Source organism: Jaculus jaculus, chromosome 8, assembly GCF_020740685.1.
Source record: "Jaculus jaculus isolate mJacJac1 chromosome 8, mJacJac1.mat.Y.cur, whole genome shotgun sequence".
In the NCBI taxonomy this organism is placed as follows: Eukaryota; Metazoa; Chordata; class Mammalia; order Rodentia; family Dipodidae; genus Jaculus; species Jaculus jaculus.
Genome location: NC_059109.1, coordinates 111087793 through 111106186, shown reverse-complemented (window position 1 = coordinate 111106186; position 18394 = coordinate 111087793). Strand labels below are relative to the sequence as shown.

General features: G+C 43.1%; 1 protein-coding gene across 2 annotated transcripts in view; it reads right to left on the bottom strand.

The window, feature by feature from the left end:
- Tm9sf4 (transmembrane 9 superfamily member 4) overlaps positions 1-18394 on the bottom strand; it is a 56453-nt gene that overhangs the window by 32937 nt on the left and 5122 nt on the right. The window contains exons 2-3 of one of the 2 annotated variants that reach the window (XM_045156642.1): positions 548-664; positions 191-290 (exon numbers count right to left, since the gene is read on the bottom strand). In XM_045156642.1, the coding sequence (XP_045012577.1) occupies positions 191-290; positions 548-664 (217 nt within the window). The remainder of the gene's footprint in view (positions 1-190; positions 291-547; positions 665-18394) is intronic. The other variant, XM_004668074.2, reaches the window with a different exon arrangement.

Genomic DNA, 18394 nt, shown 5'->3' with positions numbered 1-18394 from the left:
ACTCTTGAGCTCAAGTGATACTCTGCCTAGTCTCTCATTAGCTGGAATGGCAGGCCTGTGCCTACATACATATAGACCATATGCAATAGTGTCCAGCACATATTATGTAGGAGATATAGGCAACTACCTTTATTATGAGAATCCTGCTGGGCTCCTCCTGGAACAGGTTGAAGCATGTGAGAGGACTTACCCAGATTCTCAGCCTTGTAGGTTATTCTGACGGGCTGACAGAAGGGCAGCGAGTAGTATTCGTAAGGTAGCTGGGTTCGAGAGCTGGTAAGCTTCACAGCCTGGGAGAAGAGAGACGGTTATTCCTCAGCCCAGCAGAGACCAAGACGGTTGTTCTGAAATCCTCCTTTGCACTCAACTCACACATCATTAGCACACTTGGCAGCCATGCAGCATGGACTGAGCCAACTTTTTCAGAGTAGCTGGCCTTGGTCCATGTTCTCTACAGCTCCAGCGTGGATGTGGACTGCTCCCTCTGCACGGTCCTCTAGCCAGGCTGCCTAGCACAGATGCTTCTAGGATCCAGGAACACACTCACCTTGATTTCCACAGGGTCGTTCTGGTGGAAGTTTATTGGTGCAACCCCAGGCACATAGAAGGCGCTTGTATCATACGTGAAAGAGAGAAGCAGCATGGACCGCAGCCACCAAACCTGCTGGAAGAGAGACCGTAGTTGGAATGGAGAAGTGACCTTTCCCCCAGGGCAGATCAAGTGGAACCCTTCAGTCTGTTTGCACTGACCCAATGTCCCTCCATTCTGGGAAGCCTGAGGCCCTTTTAAGTATCACCTCCCAAATAGCCCCAAGAATGTTACAAGGCAAAAGATTCTGCACCTCCAGAGACAGACCCTAAAATGAGCAAAAGGGAGCCAAACCTCCCCACTCCTGATAACTGTTCCCTTCATCACTTCGCGGCATATGTAGCCCTTTCCACCACAGCTCACAGCAAGTAAATCCCCATGACCCATGATGTCCATCCATTCCTCATCCATCCCACTCCATTTCTCTGCCACGTTGGGAATGAACTCAGGGTCACTACCACTGAAGCTGAGGATGTACCTCAGCCGTTACATTCCTCTTTAAGCACCAGGCTCACTCTATCAAGAAACTCTTGTTACCAATATATTTTCCAAACACCTATTTCACTCCTCACTCAGCCCCACCTCAAAAACCTCCTTGCTATTCCTTGAAACCACCCCTCTTTGAACTTTACCATTCCTTCTGCTGGAATGCCTTCCTACAGGTATTTTCATGGCTCAGCCAACTTTTTAGGCATTCAGGGTCCTCTCACATGTTACTCCTCAGAGACATCTTCATTGACCACTCTATTTACATAATATACTTATGGCTCGTTTCTTTGATCCTTTGCCTTATTTCTAGGTGTGGACTGATCTACTTGATAGGCATGGTGTACACAGATATGTTTCTGTGTATAGTCACTTGAATATAAGTAATCTCTGAGAAAGGAAGTAGGAGCTCAGTTCACAAAGCCATGCCCAGTGTGTGGCACTGAGCAGGCATCTCAGTAAATATTTAATATGCAGAACCCAAAGCAAGCAAAACCAATTTCTGATCTTAACAAATCTCCCCAACATCTTCTCTTTCCTTTACTAATAATAGCATTTCACCAGCTAAGGAAGTATTTGATTTTAACTGTGTCAAAGTTATCATTTACAAACACTAGAAACACCAGCTTAATTGTGTTTCTGCTTCTATCTACATCCTTTACTGTCACTTTGCAGTTCCTCCCTAGGCACTTGCAGTAGCCCCCTGGTCACCACTTTGCTATGTGGCCCCTTCACTGATCAAGTCACACTCTGCCACGTGCCAAATACACAGACTTCTGACACACATGTTTATAGGCAGTTAATTACTGAAAATGCTTGCCAAAACAAATTCATCTGCACCTTTACTTGGATTACTGACTGAAAAAAAACAAAAAACTTTCAAAGTTTAAGGTTTCTTCAGCCTAGGTGGGTAACCAATGGCTCAATGGGAAGTAGTAGCTCGTAGCTGATATTGGGAACCAAGTCAGAATCCTATGGAGACGATGCTCATGGACTCCAGTGAGAAGCTCCCACTAGACTTTGGCCAGAAGAGAGGTTACACCATCAAAACCTCTCTTAAGTTGACTATACCTATCCCCTTTAGCCCATGCTGCTCTTACTCTCTGTTTTCTCTTTTACAGAAGGCAGCAAAAACTGGGGAGAACCAAAATCCATCAACATGACAAGAAAAGATAGCTACTATCTAGCATGAGATGAGCCACCTCTTGCATATCAGCCAGGGTCCCGGTGACACCACAGAGGATTTGGAGAGTTAAGCAAGAGTGCTGCTCTCACAGCAAGCCTGACTACATGAGCCAGGAAGATGGAGATAGACACTGAGGACACTCAAGACATATCAAAGCAGAAATCCAGAAGTTGCTGAGAGCTTAATACTAAAGTAGACTTACAACACACCGCCAAGGCTCACGTAACACTGTAAGACCGTAAGAGCCACAGGGTGGGAAGGAGTATCCAGAGGCCTTGCACCCCCTACAACGACTGACTGCTGCATTCATACCCCATAACCTCATAGTAAATAGCAGTAACCCCACTGAGGAGGGCCCTCACTAGAATGGGAGCAGAGAGGGAATGGTACAGACACATGATTCGTCCATACAACAAAGTTTCTAACTAATAAAAATTAAGATAAAAAGTTTAATGCTTGTCAGGCAGTGGCTCACATGCTACCCCATAGAGAGGAGGACTGCTACGAGTTTGCAGCCAGCCTGGGATACAATGAGAGCCTGCCTTAGAAAAAAAAAAAGAAAATGAAGCCGGGTGTGGTGGGGCATGCCTTTAATCGCAGCATTCGGGAGGCAGAGAGGTAGGAGGATCACAGTGAGTTTGAGGCCACCCTGAGACTACATAGTGAGTTCCAGGTCAGCTTGAGCTAGAGTGAGACCCTACCTCAAAACAAAACAAAACAAAACAAAAAGAAAATGAGGGCTGGAGAGATGGCTTAGCGGCTGTGGTGGTTTGATTCAGGTGTCCCCCATAAACTTAGGTGTTCTGAATGCTAGCTCCCCAGCTGATGGATATTTGGGAATTAATGCCTCCTGAAGGGAGTGTATTGTTGGGGGTGGGCTTATGGGCTTTATAGCCAGTTTCCCCATGCCAGTGTTTGGCACACCCTCCTGTTGCTGTGTTCCACCTTAAGTTGGCCAGGGGGTGATGTCCACCCTCTGTTCATGCCATCGTTTTTCCCTGCCATCGTGGAGCTTCCCCTCAAGCCTGTAAGCCAAATAAACCTCTTTTTCCCAGAAGCTGCTCTTGGTTGGGTTATTTCTACCAGCAATGCGAACCGGACTGCAACAGCGGCTAAGTGCTTGCCTGTGAAGCCTAAGGACCCCAGTTTGAGGCTCAATTCCCCAGGACCCACGTTAGCCAGATGCACAAGGGGGTGCACGTGTCTGGAGTTCGGTCGCAGTGGCTGGAAGCCCTGGCGCACCCATTCTCTCTCTCTCTGTGTCTCTTTCTCTCTCTGTCACACTCAAATAAATAAATAAAAATGAACAAAAATATATAAAAAAAAAAAAGAAAGAAAGAAAGAAAATGAGGCCGGGCATGGTGGCGCATACCTTTAGTCCCAGCACTCGGAAGGCAGAGGTAGGAGAATCACTGTGAGTTCAAGGCCACACTGAGAGTACATTGTGAATTCTAGATTCGCCTTGTCTAGAGTGAGACCCTACCTCAACAAACAAACAAACAAACAAACAAAAACATTAAAGCAGGACTGGAAAGATAGCTTAGTGGTTAAGGTGCTGCCTGTGAAGCCTAAGGACCCAAGTTCCATTCCCCAGTACCTACATAAGCCAGATGCACAAGGTGGTGCATGTGTCTGGAGTTTGTTTGAAGTGGCTAGAACACCCATTCTCTCTCTCTCTACATTTCTCTCTCTCTCTCAAATAAAGAAATAAAAATATTTTATATTCTGTAATATGTACTTTTATGGTCAGCATGTATTTTATAATAATAAAATAGTATTTGTCAAGTCAAAAAAAGAAATTAAAAAAACCCTTGTTTCTTTTTTAAAATAAGAAAGAAGTGTGGGATGGAGAGATGGCCTAGTAGTTAAGGCACTTGCCTGCAAAGCCTAATGATCTGAGTTCACTTCCCTGGTACCCATGTAAAGCCAGACGCACAAGTGGTGCATGCATCTGAAGTTCATTTGCAGGGCTCATGGCCCTGGCACACCCATTCTCTCTGTCTCTTTTCTATCTCTCTCTTGCTTGCAAATAAATGTATTAAGAAGAAAACTTGGTTGTACACACCTTTAATCCCAGCACTTGGGAGGCAGAGGTAGGAGGATCACTGTGAGTTCAAGGCCACATAGTGAATTCCAGGTCAGCCTGGGCTAGAGTGAGACTTGAAAAACAAACAGAAGAAGAAGAAAGAAGGAAGAAGGAGGAAAAGGAGGAGGAGGAGGAAGGAAGAAGAAGAAGCAAGAGGAAAGAAGAAGAAAGAAGAAAGAAGAGGAGGAGGAGGAAAAGGAGGAAGAAGAGGAGGATTAGGAAGAGGAAGAAGAGGAGGAGGATTAGGAAGTGAAAGAAGAAGAAGAGGAAGAAGAAGAAGAAGAAGAAGAAGAAGAAATCTTAAGGATCTCAGCCTAGGCATGTAACCAGTCGCTATAGTTAGGAGACATGACATACACTGGTAGTCTCAGCCAAAATCAAGAGGAAGTTTATGCCCAGAAGTTTTAGGCAAAATAGCGAAAATAAAAACTAACCAAATGTTCTCAATTTGGTGTACTTTGTGCAGATGTACAGACTGGTCAAAGTCTTAAAAGGCAAAAAATACAAAGGATTTAAATTTTTTTTATTTTGGGGAGGCAAAGAGAGAAGAGATTAAGAATGGGTGCAACAGGACCCTCAGCCTGCTGTGAATGAACGCCAGATGTGTGCGCCCCCTTGTGGCGCGTGTGCAACACTGCCCGCTTGTGTTACTGTGCGTCTGGCTATGTGGGGCCTGGAGATTTGGACAGTGCCAGCCTGGGATTACAGAGTGAGTTCCAGGTCAGCCTGTGCTAGAGTGAGACCCTATCTCAAAAAAAAAAAAAAAAAAAAGAAAGAAAAGGGCCAGTAAAGCAATTTTAAAACATATTTTAAGGGCCCTTTTATTTATTTATTTGCAAGCAGATAGAGAGAGAAAGAGAGTAAGAATGGGCACGTCAGGACTCTAGTCCCCACAAACTCCAGATAAATGAACCACTTTGTGCATCTGGATTTATGTGGGTACTGGAGAATCAAACTTGGGTCATTAGGTTATGCAGGCAAGCACCTTAACCACTGAGCATCTCTCCAGCCCCAACATTTTTTTTGAGACAGGTTCTCATTATGTAGACCAGGTTGGCCTCAAACTGACAATGCCTCGGCCTCCCCAGTGCTAATGTGGACCACCACACTCAGTTGCAAATAAGGCCTTTAAAAATATAACCAATTTTCACATTTTAAAAATTATTTTTAAACAATTTTTGTTCATTTTTATTTATTTATTTGAGAGTGAGAGAGAGAGAAAGAGGCAGATAGAGAGCAAGAAAGGGCACGCCAGGGCTTCCAGCCACTGCAAACAAACTCCAGACACATGCACCCCCTTGTGCATCTGGCTAACGTGGGTCCTGGGGAATTAATCAAGCCTCAAACTGGGGTCCTTAGGCTTCACAGGCAAGCACTTAACCACTAAGCCATTTCTCCAGCCCAAATCTTCACAGTTTTTGAAATAGTAAAATCTCTAGTGAAGAATCCAAATGGGTTATCAAGAATCAAATCTTCCTCCCATTCTCTCTCCAGGCACCAGTGCTGTCATCAGTCCTTGACAATCTCTGTCTATGTGACCTCTGCGTGTACAGGGGAAGACTCAGCACCATGAACAGATTTTCTTCCTCCCTCCCTCCCTTCATTTCTTTCTTTCTAAACAGTCTCAGGATACCTACTGAGTTCAGTGTTCTCTCTGGTAGAAATCTCCTCTCCATTAGAGTTTAAACCACTTGACCAGCTATCCACCTGAAGACTCTGATCTGTCAGCCTTCATGAACAGCTGTTAGAATGTGAGTGCTTCATGAAAGAAATATTGTGCTTTTCCCCTTCAGTTCTCCTTTCCACCTGGATTCCAGTTAGTACACAACAATCTTGTATTATAGGCATACATGGTCACCCAAAAGCTATTTGGAAAAGAACCCTAGGTTTTTGAAAACATAGATAATAGTCTCAAAAACACTCCAGGAGTGAATCATAACCCAATTTACCTCATAAAAATCCTCTATGCCACTGCAGGGGGAGGAGGGTGTTAAAAGACACCAATGGCAAGGCCTCATTCAGATAACTGATCATTCTGACTAATTAGAAGTCAAAATCGGGCTGGAGAGATGACTTAGCAGTTAAGGCACTTGCCTGCAAAGGCTAAGGACTTAGGATCATTTCCCCAGAACCCGAGTAAGCCAGATGCACAAAGTGGTGCATGCATCTGAGATTCATTTGCAATGGCTAGAGGTCCTGGCATGCTCATTTGCTCCCTCTCCCTCTTCCTCTCTCTCTCCCTCCCTCCCTTTTTGTCTGTCTCTAATAAATAAAAAAAATATTATTTTAAAAAGTCAGAATCTCTAAGAATCAGGATCTTGATTTTATTGTTTTTGAAAAGTCTCTCAGTCTTACCACTCAAAATAAGATCTATAGAGAGTAGTACCACCATTTTTTGGAAACTTGTTAGAAGCACAGAAACCTGGGGTTTAACTTGGATCTGGTAATCTAGAATTTACATTTTAGCAAGTTGCCCAAGGTTCATTATACTAGGACAGCCTAGCCAGTCAGGATCAACAACACTACTCAGGTGGAATGTTCTAGATGATATGCCCTGGGAAGGAAGTACTGGATCTCTATTTTCCTTTGGCCAGTTTAAAAACTGTACCCTGATAATCAATAAGGAGGTCATGTAGTGGGAAGGCACTGAACCTACTGAAGGCCCCAAAGTAAGGACAAGGCACTGAATCCCATCTCTAAGTTATGCTGTTTGGGCCCTGTGTTTGCATTCATTAGGATGGATCCATGTAGTAGAAGCAGGGTTGAAAAGAGAAAATGGATTTATAAGTATTTACTAACCTGTAGGCCACTACTCTTTTTATGTACAGCATTACAACTACTATTCTTGCTAGCCTAAAGAAAACATGTGTTCTGAATTTCCCCTCCAAAGAAGCCTGACACCAGACCTTTTAGCCACATCTGATAAGTGGGGACAGAGAATTACAATCCTCCCAGGCTGTTAAGCCAATTAAATCTAAGAAGTTACTTTAGTTCTACCTTCTATTTCCCCCCACCTACCTTTTTTTGAGACAGAATCTTCCAGAGTTAGCTGAGTTACCCTGGGGAGCTCAAAGACTCCCTGGAAGCTAGGAATAAAAAGCATGGGAATAAAAAGCAAACCCTCGAATGACTCCAATACACTTGCTGTCCGCAGTCTCAAAGCAGTGGAACAAGCCCTCCCCACAAACTGAAACCAGCAAAAAGACAAGCAACGAGGTTCACTCGCTCCAGGAAAAAGACAAGGAGCCAGAGTCACTGACCACCTCCTAGGTCCAAGGCCCTGTGGCAGACATGGCAGCTTCCTTCCATTTAGGCGGGTGCTGTCTGTGCTCAGTGCTTCACACACTCCTCTGCCCCATCCTCACAAGTCAACTTCCTCTAAACCTCGGCCACCATTCTGCAGTTGATTGCCACTTAACCTGAGACGATGGAGATGTAAAATAATTTATCCAAGGTCATTCAGCCAGAGTTGTGGAGGGTTAGGTATGCTCTTTAAAAAAATTCTTTAGGCCTGGAGGGATGGCTTAGCGGTTAAGGCATTTGCCTGCAAAGCCAAAGGACCCAGTTTTGATTCTCCAGGACCCACTTTAGCCAGATGCACAGGGGTGCACATATTGAGTTCATTTGCAATGGCTGGATGCCCTGGCACACCCATTTTCTCTCTCCCTCCCCACTCTTTCTCTGTCACATTAATGCATAAATTAAAAAAAATTTTTTTTAAAAAAATTATTAATTCATGGGGGGAAGGAATGTGCCAGGGCCTCTTGCCACTGCAAACAAACTCCAGATGCTTTGGCCACTTTGTGCATTTAGTTTTACATGGGTACTGGGGGACTGAACCTGGGCCAGTAGTCTTTGCAAGCAAGTTCTTTTAACTGCTCAGTCACTGCTCCAGCCCAGGTATGTTCTTTTGAGGCAGGTGAATTTGAATTTTTTTTTTTCAATTTATTTGAGACACACAGACAGAAAGAGGCATAGAGAGAATAGGTGTGCCAGGGCCTTCACATACTGCAAATGAACACCAGACACAGGCACCCCCTTGTGCGTGTGTGACATTGTGTGCTTGTATCACATTATGTAGGACCTGGAGATTTGAACATGAGTTCTTAGGCTTTGCAAGCAAGTACCTTAACTGCTAAACCATCTCTCTAGCCTAGGTGATTTTTTTTTTTTTTTTCCTGAGGCAGGGTTTCACTCTAGCTCAGGCTGACCTGGAATTCACTATGCAGTTTCAGGGTAGCCTCAAACTCATGGTGATCCACCTACCTCTGCCTTCCAAGGGCTGGAATTAAAGGTGTATGCCACCAAGCCCAGCTCCAGGTGAATTTTAATAAAAGATGATGAGGATGTATGATGCTGATGATAATGGAAGCTAACAGTTACTGAATGCTACCTATGTGTCATGCAGTTTTATGTTCATGTAATAATTATTCAACTAATGTTCATAATAATCCTATGAGGCAGGGACTCTTATTCTTATTTCATAAGCTCCCAAGTGTGACATTTTTTGGTACATGTATGGAGAAAGAAAAAGCTGAGATAGGGCCAGAGGCATATGCCTGTAGTTCCCAATGACTTGGGATGCTGAGGCAGGAGGATCACTTGATAAGCCCAGTCTAGACAACAAAGCAAAACTCCATCTCAACAAAAGTGTCTTTAACAAATTGCAGTAGAAAAAACTCGATATCCACATACAGAGGAATAAAACAAGATCGTATCTCTAATCCTGTACTAAAGACCTTAAGGTAAGCCTGAAATTCTGCAACAGGTAGAAGAAATATAGGAATAGGCAAGAACTTTCTAAATAGGTCTCCAGTTGCTTAGGAAATAAGGCCAATGACCGATAAGCAGGACCTCATGAATTTTTTTTTAAAGCTTCTGTACAGCAAAGGAGGCAATTGTGTGAGAAGACAGCCTACAGAATGGGAGAAAGTCTTTGCCAACTATTCATCTGACAGAGGATTAATATCTAGAACTTACAAGAAACTCAAAAAACTAAGCAATAAGAAAATAACCAAAAATGGGCCGAACATGGTGATGCATACCTTTAATCCCAGCAACACTCGGGAGGCAGAGGTAGGAGGATCGCTGTGAGTTTGTGGCCACCCTGAGACTACATAGTGAATTCCAAGTCAGCCTGGGCTACAATGAGACCCTACCTTGAAAACAAAACAAAACAAAACAGGGCTAATGAACTGAAAAGAGTTCTTGAAACAAGAAATACAAATGGCTGGGCTAGAGGAATGGCTTAGTGGTTCAGGCATTTGCCTGAAAAGCCAAAGGAACCAGATTTGATTTCCCAGGACCCACATAAGCCAGATGCACAAGGTGACACATGCATCTGGAGTTCATTTGGAGTGGCTGGTGGCCCTGGCATGCCCATTCTCTCTCTCTTTGACTCTCTCAAATAAATAAAACTTAAAAAAAAAATACAAATGGCCAACAAACATTCAACATCCTTAGCCAAGAGGAAAATGTGAATTAAAACTACTTTGAGATCCAACTCACCAAAGTCAGAATGGCTGTCATCACAAAAATAACTGCTGCCAGGGGTATGGTGGCTCATGGCAGTAAACGAATACTCTGGAAGCTGCAGTAGAGAATTACTGTGAGTTTGAGACTGGCTTGGGATATAAAGTGAGTTTCAAGTCAGCCTGGGCTATAGTGAGACCCTGCCTCGAAAAAGAAAAAGAAGCCAGGTGTGATGGCACACACCTTTAATCCCAACACTCGGGAGGCAGAAGCAGGAGGATTATCATGTGTTCAAGGCCACCCTGAGACTACATAGTGAAATAGTGAATTCCAGGTCAGCCTGACCTAGAGTGAGACCCTACCTCAAAAAATAAAGAAAAAGAGAGAGAGAGGGAGGGAGGGAGGAAAGAAGGAAGGAAGGAAGGAAAAAAGAAGCTAAGTGTGGTGGTACATGCCTATAATTCCAACACTTGGGAGATGGAGGCTAAAAAATTAGGAACAGGAAGGTCAAGGCCAGCCTGGGCTACATGAGACCTTGGTTGAACAGCAAGCGAACAAGAAGGGGGGGGGGAGGAAGAGAGGGAGAGAGAAAGAGAGCACTCAACTACAAATGCTGGCACGAAAGTGGGAAAGTGGAACTCTTACTCACTGGTACTGAGTAGGAGTATAAACTGGTAGTCACTAGGAAATAGTGTGGAGGTTTCTCACAAAGATAACAATAGGGCTAGAGAGATGGTTCAGTAGTTAAAGGCATTTGCCTGCAAAGCCTGACAGCCAGGGATCAATTCCTCAGCACCCAAATAAAGCCACATGTGCAAAGTGATGCATGAACCTGTAGTTTGTTTACAATGGCAAGAGGGTTTGATGTGCCTGTTCTCTTTCTCTCACTCTGCTCACAAATAAATAAAGACAAATTTTTAAAAACCTTGGGGTATGGTTCAATGGTAGAGCACTTAGCTATATTGTACAAGGCCCTGTGTTCAACCTCTAGGGGAGGTACACAAAAGAGCCGTACAGGCATCTTATCAGAAAAGACATATGAGGGCCTGGGTTGGACAGGTGACTTAGATGGCTCAGCGATTAAAGATGCTTGCTTGCAAAGCCTAATAGCCTGGTTTGCTTTCACAGTTCTCATATAAAGTCAGGTAACGCACAAAGTAACACATGCATCTAGAGTTCATTTGCAGTGGTAAGAGTCTCTGGCACACCCATTCTCTCTCTCTCTCAAATAAAGAAAAAAGAAAAATAAGTTTTGAAAAAAGAAGAAAGAAAACAGAAAAAAGTATGGACTAGGATATGGAGAAACCGAAGCCCTCACATTTTGCTGGTGGGAATGTAAGACGGTACAACCACTTTGAAGAGTTTGGCAGTCTCTTAAAAAGTCAAATATGTCCAGGCGTGGTGGCGCACACCTTTAATCCCAGCATTTGGGAGGCAGAGGTAGGAGGATCACCATGAATTCAGGACCACCCTGAGACTACATAGTGAATTCCTAGTCTGGGCTACAGTGAAATTACCTCAAAACACAAAACAAAAGTCAAACATAAACTGGCTCACACCTTTAATCTCAGCACTTGGGAGGCAGAAGAAGAGGCAAGAAAATCTTGGTGAGTTTGAGGTCACCCTGAGAACACATAATGAATTCCAGCCTGGGCTAGAGGGAGACCCTATCTTGAAAAAGCCAGTGGAACATAAACTTTCTAGCCAGTATTCCAACTCTAGGCATTACCTCAACAGGAAATTATATATACAGACTTAAATATAATGTTCATGGCAAATTTTTTTAAGTTTTTTTTTATTAGCTATGGTATTCATGGCAATTTTAATTACAATGTAGTTGTCTCCTCTTATCCCTGGTTTCACTTTCTACAATTTCAATTACCTGCATTTAACCAAGGTCTAAAAATATTAAACAGAAAATTCAAGAAATACACAATGCATAAGCTTTAAATTAATTTATATTACAGTAATTTTTATATTATAGTACATTACAGTTATTCTATTTTATTATTAGTTATCAATATTAATCTCTTTCTTTTTTTTAACTTTTGATTTATTTATTTGAGAGCGACAGATACAGAGAGAAAGACAGATAGAGGGAGAGAGAGAATGGGCACGCCAGGGCTTCCAGCCTCTGCAAACGTGCGCCCCCTTGTGCATCTGGCTAACGTGGGACCTGGGGAACCGAGCCTCGAACCGGGGTCCTTAGCTTCACAGGCAAGTGCTTAACCGCTAAGCCATCTCTCCAGCCCAATCTCTCTCTTTCTTGGGAGAGGGTACAGGGTCTCATGTACTCCCAGTTGGCCTCAAACCTCAATACAGAACTTTGGATCCTTCTGCCTCCAGTCCACCACCGTGTTTGGTTTATGCAGTGCTGGAGATCAAGCCCAGGGCTTCACGCTATGCAAGCATCCTACCAACTAAACTACATCCCCAGCCCTGTTAATCTTACTGTGCCCAACTTACAAACTAAACTTTCTATAGACATGTATGTATAGGACCTGGAGGCCCTATATAATAGCTACTCAGTAGGTTGAGGCAGGAGGATCACAAGTTCAAAAGCCTGTCTAAGCTACAGAGGGAATCAAGATCAGTAGGTGCAATTTCTCAGAGGGCTTGGGATGTAACTCAGTAGTACAGTACTTGTCTAGCACACACCCTAGGATCAATCCCTAGTACCACAAAACCAAACCAACAATGAGCATGGTATATATATAGTTCCATACTAGCAGGGTTTTAGGAACCTATTTTGGGAAGTCTTGATAAGGGGGGACTAGCTGAAAACAATTCAGAAGCCCATCAATTAGTGAAAGCAGAAACAAGATATAGTTTTCTCTACAATGGGATACTATTTAGCAATGAAAAAGAATTACCCAATACATGTCACAATAAAGTTGAACCTATTAATTATATTAAGCAAAAGAAGTCATTTTAAAAAAAGATAAAAATCCAGGTGTGGTGGCTCGTGCCTTTAATCTCAGCACTCAGAGGGCAGAGATAGGAGGACTGCTGTGAGTTCAAGTCACCTTGAGACTACATAGTGAGTTTTAGGTCAGCCTGGGCTAGACTGAGACGCTACCTCAAAAAAAAAAAAAAAAAAAAAAAAGTCAGGGAGGTAATATGATGGAGAATGGAATTTCAAAGGGGAAAGTACGGGGGGGGGAGGGAAGGGTATTACCATGGGATATTTTTTATAATCATGGAAAATGTTAATAAAAATTGTGAAAAGAAAAATTAAGTCAGATGCATAAATCCTATATATTATGTGATTCAATTTCCAAGAAACACCCAGAAAAGAAGATCTGTAGAAAGAGAAATTAGGGGTCGGAGAGATGGCTTAGTGGTTAGGGCACTTACTTGCTAAGCCAAAAGGACCCAGATTTGATTCCCCAGGACCCACATAAACCAAATGCACAAGATGGCTCATGTGTCTGGAGTCTGTTTGCAGTGGCTGGAAGCCCTGGTGTGCCCATTTTCTATCTGCCTCTTTCTCTCTCTCAAATAAATAAATATTTAAATTTTTTCTTTAAAAGACAGAAATTAGACCAGTGGTTATCTGGCTGTGGGAACAGGGGCTCATTACATCATTCTCTTGACTGCAAGAGAACTGGTTGGCCTAACAATGCTGTTCTCAAACACTGTCACTGTGGTGTTGATTGCACAAGTCTTACATCTTCTAAAGTTCATATTCACAACAAGTGGTTTTTATACTACTAAATTATACCTTAATAAGCCTGAAATAAAATTAAATAGCCAGGGTGACGTGCAGGTGAAAAGTTTGGTGATATAATGGTAACTGTTGAAGTGGGGTGACAGGTAATAGGGATCATATTACACCTTCTCCTTTTTTTTTTTTTTTGTTTTTCAAGGCAGGGTCTCACTCTAGCCCAGGCTGACCTGGAATTCACTATTGAGTCTCAGGGTGGCTTCGAACTCATGGCAATCCTCCTACCTCTGCCTCCCGAGTGCTGGGATTAAAGGTGTGCGCCACCACATCCAACTACCTTCTCCTTTTTTTTTTTTTTTTTTTTTTTGTTTTTCAAGGTAGGGTCTTACTCTAGCCCAGGCTGACCTGGAATTCACTATGGAGTCTCAGGGTGGCCTCGAACTCACGGTGATCCTCCCATCTCTGCCTCCCAAGTGCTGGGATTAAAGACGTGCACTACCACACCCGGCCTGACTTACACTTTTATTGACTGCTTTTTGTTTGTTTTGGTTTTTGGTTTTTCAAGGTAGGTCTCACTGTAGCCCAGGCTGACCTGGAATTAACTATTTTCAGGGTGGCCTCAAACTCATGGTGATCCTCCTACCTGTGCCTCCCGAGTGCTGGGATTAAAGGCGTGCACCGCCACACCCAGCTACCTTCCTTTTTTTTTAATAACCAGTTGTAGCAATGAAGCAATCGATCCAATTTCATATGGATCTAGACCCCTTTATCCACAAAAGCCTTCACAGCCTAAAGGGATGGTGGGCCCAGAGTTCCTTTCTGTAAGGGAGGCAGCAAGCAGCAAGGTACCTACTTCTTGGAAAATTCCTCTGTATTGTCCCTTAGCTGATAATGTCAATAGTCAGTTAAACACTGAGCAAACGTCTTTTCACATGTTCAGAGCCATGCAAGAAGGCCCTAAGGAGGTGAACTAGCTCACTTTACATCATTTTGCTTCGGTTGATGTCCAAGTCACAAGACTGTAATGGTAGCTTGTCAAGGAACAAGAAGATGGCAATCGAGAAGTGCCCCCCCCACCAGTAATCTAACACTCCATCACTGGCAACAGTACTGGTGACCTGGAAAGTTGTAAAGCTCAAGAGATTCAAAAGGAAAGAGACTAGTAAAGGAAAGGTGGAGGGAGGGCTAATCAAAATCTAAGAGGATATAAATAAGCCATGGAAACCTACTTTTTTGGACAATGAACGCTCAGAAGGCATAGATTGTGACTAGAAAATCCTCAGTGCCAGGGATGGGATACCTTCCAGTGAGTTGTTGGCCTGGGAGGTCCCTGATACTCCCAAAACATTACAGGCCATTGCCAAGGCTCTTGGTTTCCCACCAGGAACAGATGGTGAGATCCTACTGCTGAAGACTCCACATACTTGGGCTGCAAGGCCACTGAGAAATCCTGCTCGAGCTGAGCTGAAAAACTCCTCCATGTAGACCAGCTGACAGAAAGCTGGAAAAAGCCACGCTGCATGTAGTTCCACGGGGAGAGAGAGAAGTCATCAGTGGAGATACTCTACAGTGGACACTGCAAGCCTTATATATTTTGCCGGCCAGGCCAAATGGGTGCAATAGTGGCATGTCTGTTATTGGGGAAACCAGCTGTCCTCTAATTTGACTGGTGGCCTGCTCCATGGGAGGGAATACATCCCTAATACTGAAAACCTACATCAGGGGTAGTCATGAGCCCTAGGAGTACAATGTCTGCTGCTGTCTGGCTAAATGTATATACTATGCTCACCAAACTGCCCAGTAAGCACTTCTCTTATTGTTTACACCCATATATTACTGCTACTCTCACTTTTGGTTAGAGAAGCTTCTCTTTTGAGATGGCAGTGACCTTGGGATGACTGAGAAGGCACTATGGGGCTGAGAAGAAGTGACAGGCTGAGAAGCTCAACACTAAAATTTCTACCACATCTTTCAAGGCTCATGGCCCATTATGGAAGAGGCAGTGGAAAGAATGTAAGAGCCAAAGGAAGGATAGGACTCCTTACAACGTGCTCCTCTAGACACAAAATGGCCTGGATATCCATGACCTTGCAGCACCTGTCACTACCTACATAAGACCACTATAACAGGAGGAAAAGATAACATCAAAACAAAAGAGACTGAGAGGGGGAGGGGATATGATAAAGAGTGGAGTTTCAAAGGGGAAAGTAGGGGGAGGGAGGGAATTACCATGGATTATTGTCTACAATTATGGAAGTTGTCAATAAAAAAAAATTATTTTTAAAAAGGACTGTCTTTCCTTGAATTTTTTTATTTCTGGGTACTGGGCATACAGAAGATTCTCTCCCTAACAGCAGCCTGTAAGGAAGGAAAAGGAGAGGAAAACACCAACCTCCAAATTTTGCCTTGCCCAGTCTGAGAGGTGTGAACAATTAAGCTCTTCCAAAGAAAACAGGACATTGCTTCTGAGAACTGAAAACTGTTCACTCACATTTTCTTTTTTTTTTTTCATTTTTTTAAAAATTTTATTAGCATTTTCCATGATTATAAAAAAATCCCATATTAATCCCCCCGCCCCACTTTCCCCTTTGAAATTCCATTCTCCATCATATTACCTCCCCATCTCAATCATTGTACTTACATATATACAATATCAACCTATTAAGTATCCTCCTCCCTTCCTTTCTCTTCCCTTTATATCTCCTTTTTAATTTACAGGCCTCTGCTACTAAGTATTTTCCTTCTTACACAGAAGCCCAGTCTCCATCTCATTTTTTTTTTTAATTTTTATTAACATTTTCCATGATTATAAAATATATCCCATGGTAATTCCCTCCCTCCCCACCCCCACACTTTCCCGTTTGAAATTCCATTCTCCATCATATTACCTCCCCATTACAATCATTGTAATTACATATATACAATATCAACCTATTATCACTCACATTTTCTATGACCATAGGTTAAGCTTTTCTATTCTGGAGCCCTCTACCTGTCCCATAGACAGCATCACCTAGCTATGCAGTTGTGGTCAGTGTAAACAGCCACTCCTGTTCCTTCTGCGCCTTGCCTGCTGCAAAAGCAGTACCTTCCTTACAGAAGGCTGGATTCTGCCTTTTCTTTCTCAAGACCATTTTCAGATCATGTCAGCAATGCTCCCTAGGTTAAGGAAAAGGGAGGCATGAGGAGGGGAGGAATAGTGAGGAGGAGGAAAAGAAAGGCTGTAGGGGTACTGTTTGACAACAGTTAACTGCAATCGATTATCCAAGCTTCCTAGGATTCAGCCACACATGAATGACTTAATGACAGCTACAGACCACTTACTAAGAAGCCTCACAGAGCTAAAGAAAGCAGAGCTAAAAGAAAACAGAAAATATCCAGAACCAACTTAGCCAATGGGGATTTTGAATACACAGCTTTTATTTCAGAGCCCACAGATACCCAATAGGCGTTGATCAGAGACACATAAAAAGACTCAAACTGTTGGGGGGTGGGGTTGAGGAGTAGCGACAGGCCTACCGTGGGCTGAGGGAGTCCAGGTGAAACAAAAAGACCCCCTCCCAAAGAAGTTTGCAGCAAGACTTGGGCAAGTCAGAAATCACTACCCTTCCTTCTCTCCAAAAACCTCTCTGCAAGCCCACACCACAAACCTAGAAAGCACATTCCCCAACACTTCAAACCTCGGAATAAAGTTACAAAGCATTCTCTCTGTGCTATGCATTTCTTCTCATATTTCATTTAATAAGTATGACAATCTTCTGGGGAAAGCATAACCCCATCTCAAAAATATATAAACCGACTCATCATCGTACCACGATGATTAAGTTCTGGAAATGGGTGGTGACAAGGGTTGCAAACACTGTGAATATACTTAATGACCTGAATTTGTACAAACAGTAAAAATGATTTTTTTTGCTATTTTTTTTTCTTTTTTAAAATTGTATTTTATTTTATTTATTTTTTTATTAACATTTTCCATGATTATAAAATATATCCCATGGTAATTCCCTCCCTCTTTTTTTTGCTATTTTTGAGGCAGGGTTTCCCTCTAGCCCAGGCTGACCTGGAATTAATTATGTAGTCTCAGGGTGGCCTTGAACTCACGGTGATCCTCCTACCTCTGCCTCTCAAGTGCTGGGATTACAGGCATATCTCATGACATTCAGAAAAATGATAAATTTTATGTGTATAAAAGTAAGAAAAGCCAAGTGTGGTGGCACACGCCTGTAATCCCAGCACTTGAGAGGCAGAGGTAGGAGGATCACCGTGAGTTCAAGGCCACCCTGAGACTACAGAGTGAGTTCTAGGTCAGCCTGGGCTAGAGGGAAACCCTGCTTCAAAGAACCAAAATAAATAAATAAATAACAAAAGTAAGAAAAAAATAGGGCAACAAACTTAAAAAGGCAACGTTTGCCCACACTCACCAAAGTTCAGTACTGGAACTGTGATTCTGGCCCAGGTTCCAGCCTCAGACCTGGATTTCAAACCCTGGCAAATGTGTCAGTTTAATGCATCAAATGCAGTTGAAGAAAAATATTAGAATGGCACGGAGGAGGCAATGACAAGGAATGAGACATTACTGAGAAGTCCTGGGTATCCCCATTCATGAAAACACCAGTGACAGCAAATGGTCCAGGGATCAAAGCAGGTTTGATGGTAGTGGTTCCTGCCATTCATCTATGCACAAATGGCCCTGCTCATCCTGAGTCCTTCCCACCTTCCTGCCAGCACCCAGAGATCAAAACTCAACCTTCAACATTCTGCAACCTGCTTCTTTAATGCCCAGATCAAAGGGAAACTTTTGTCCAAGTTGTAAAAGAGAAACTAAGAGGCAACTTAATGCTGTATTTCCTGGGGGGGAGGGGAGGGCTGGGGTCTCCTTAAAAGGGAAACATATTTAATCAAGGC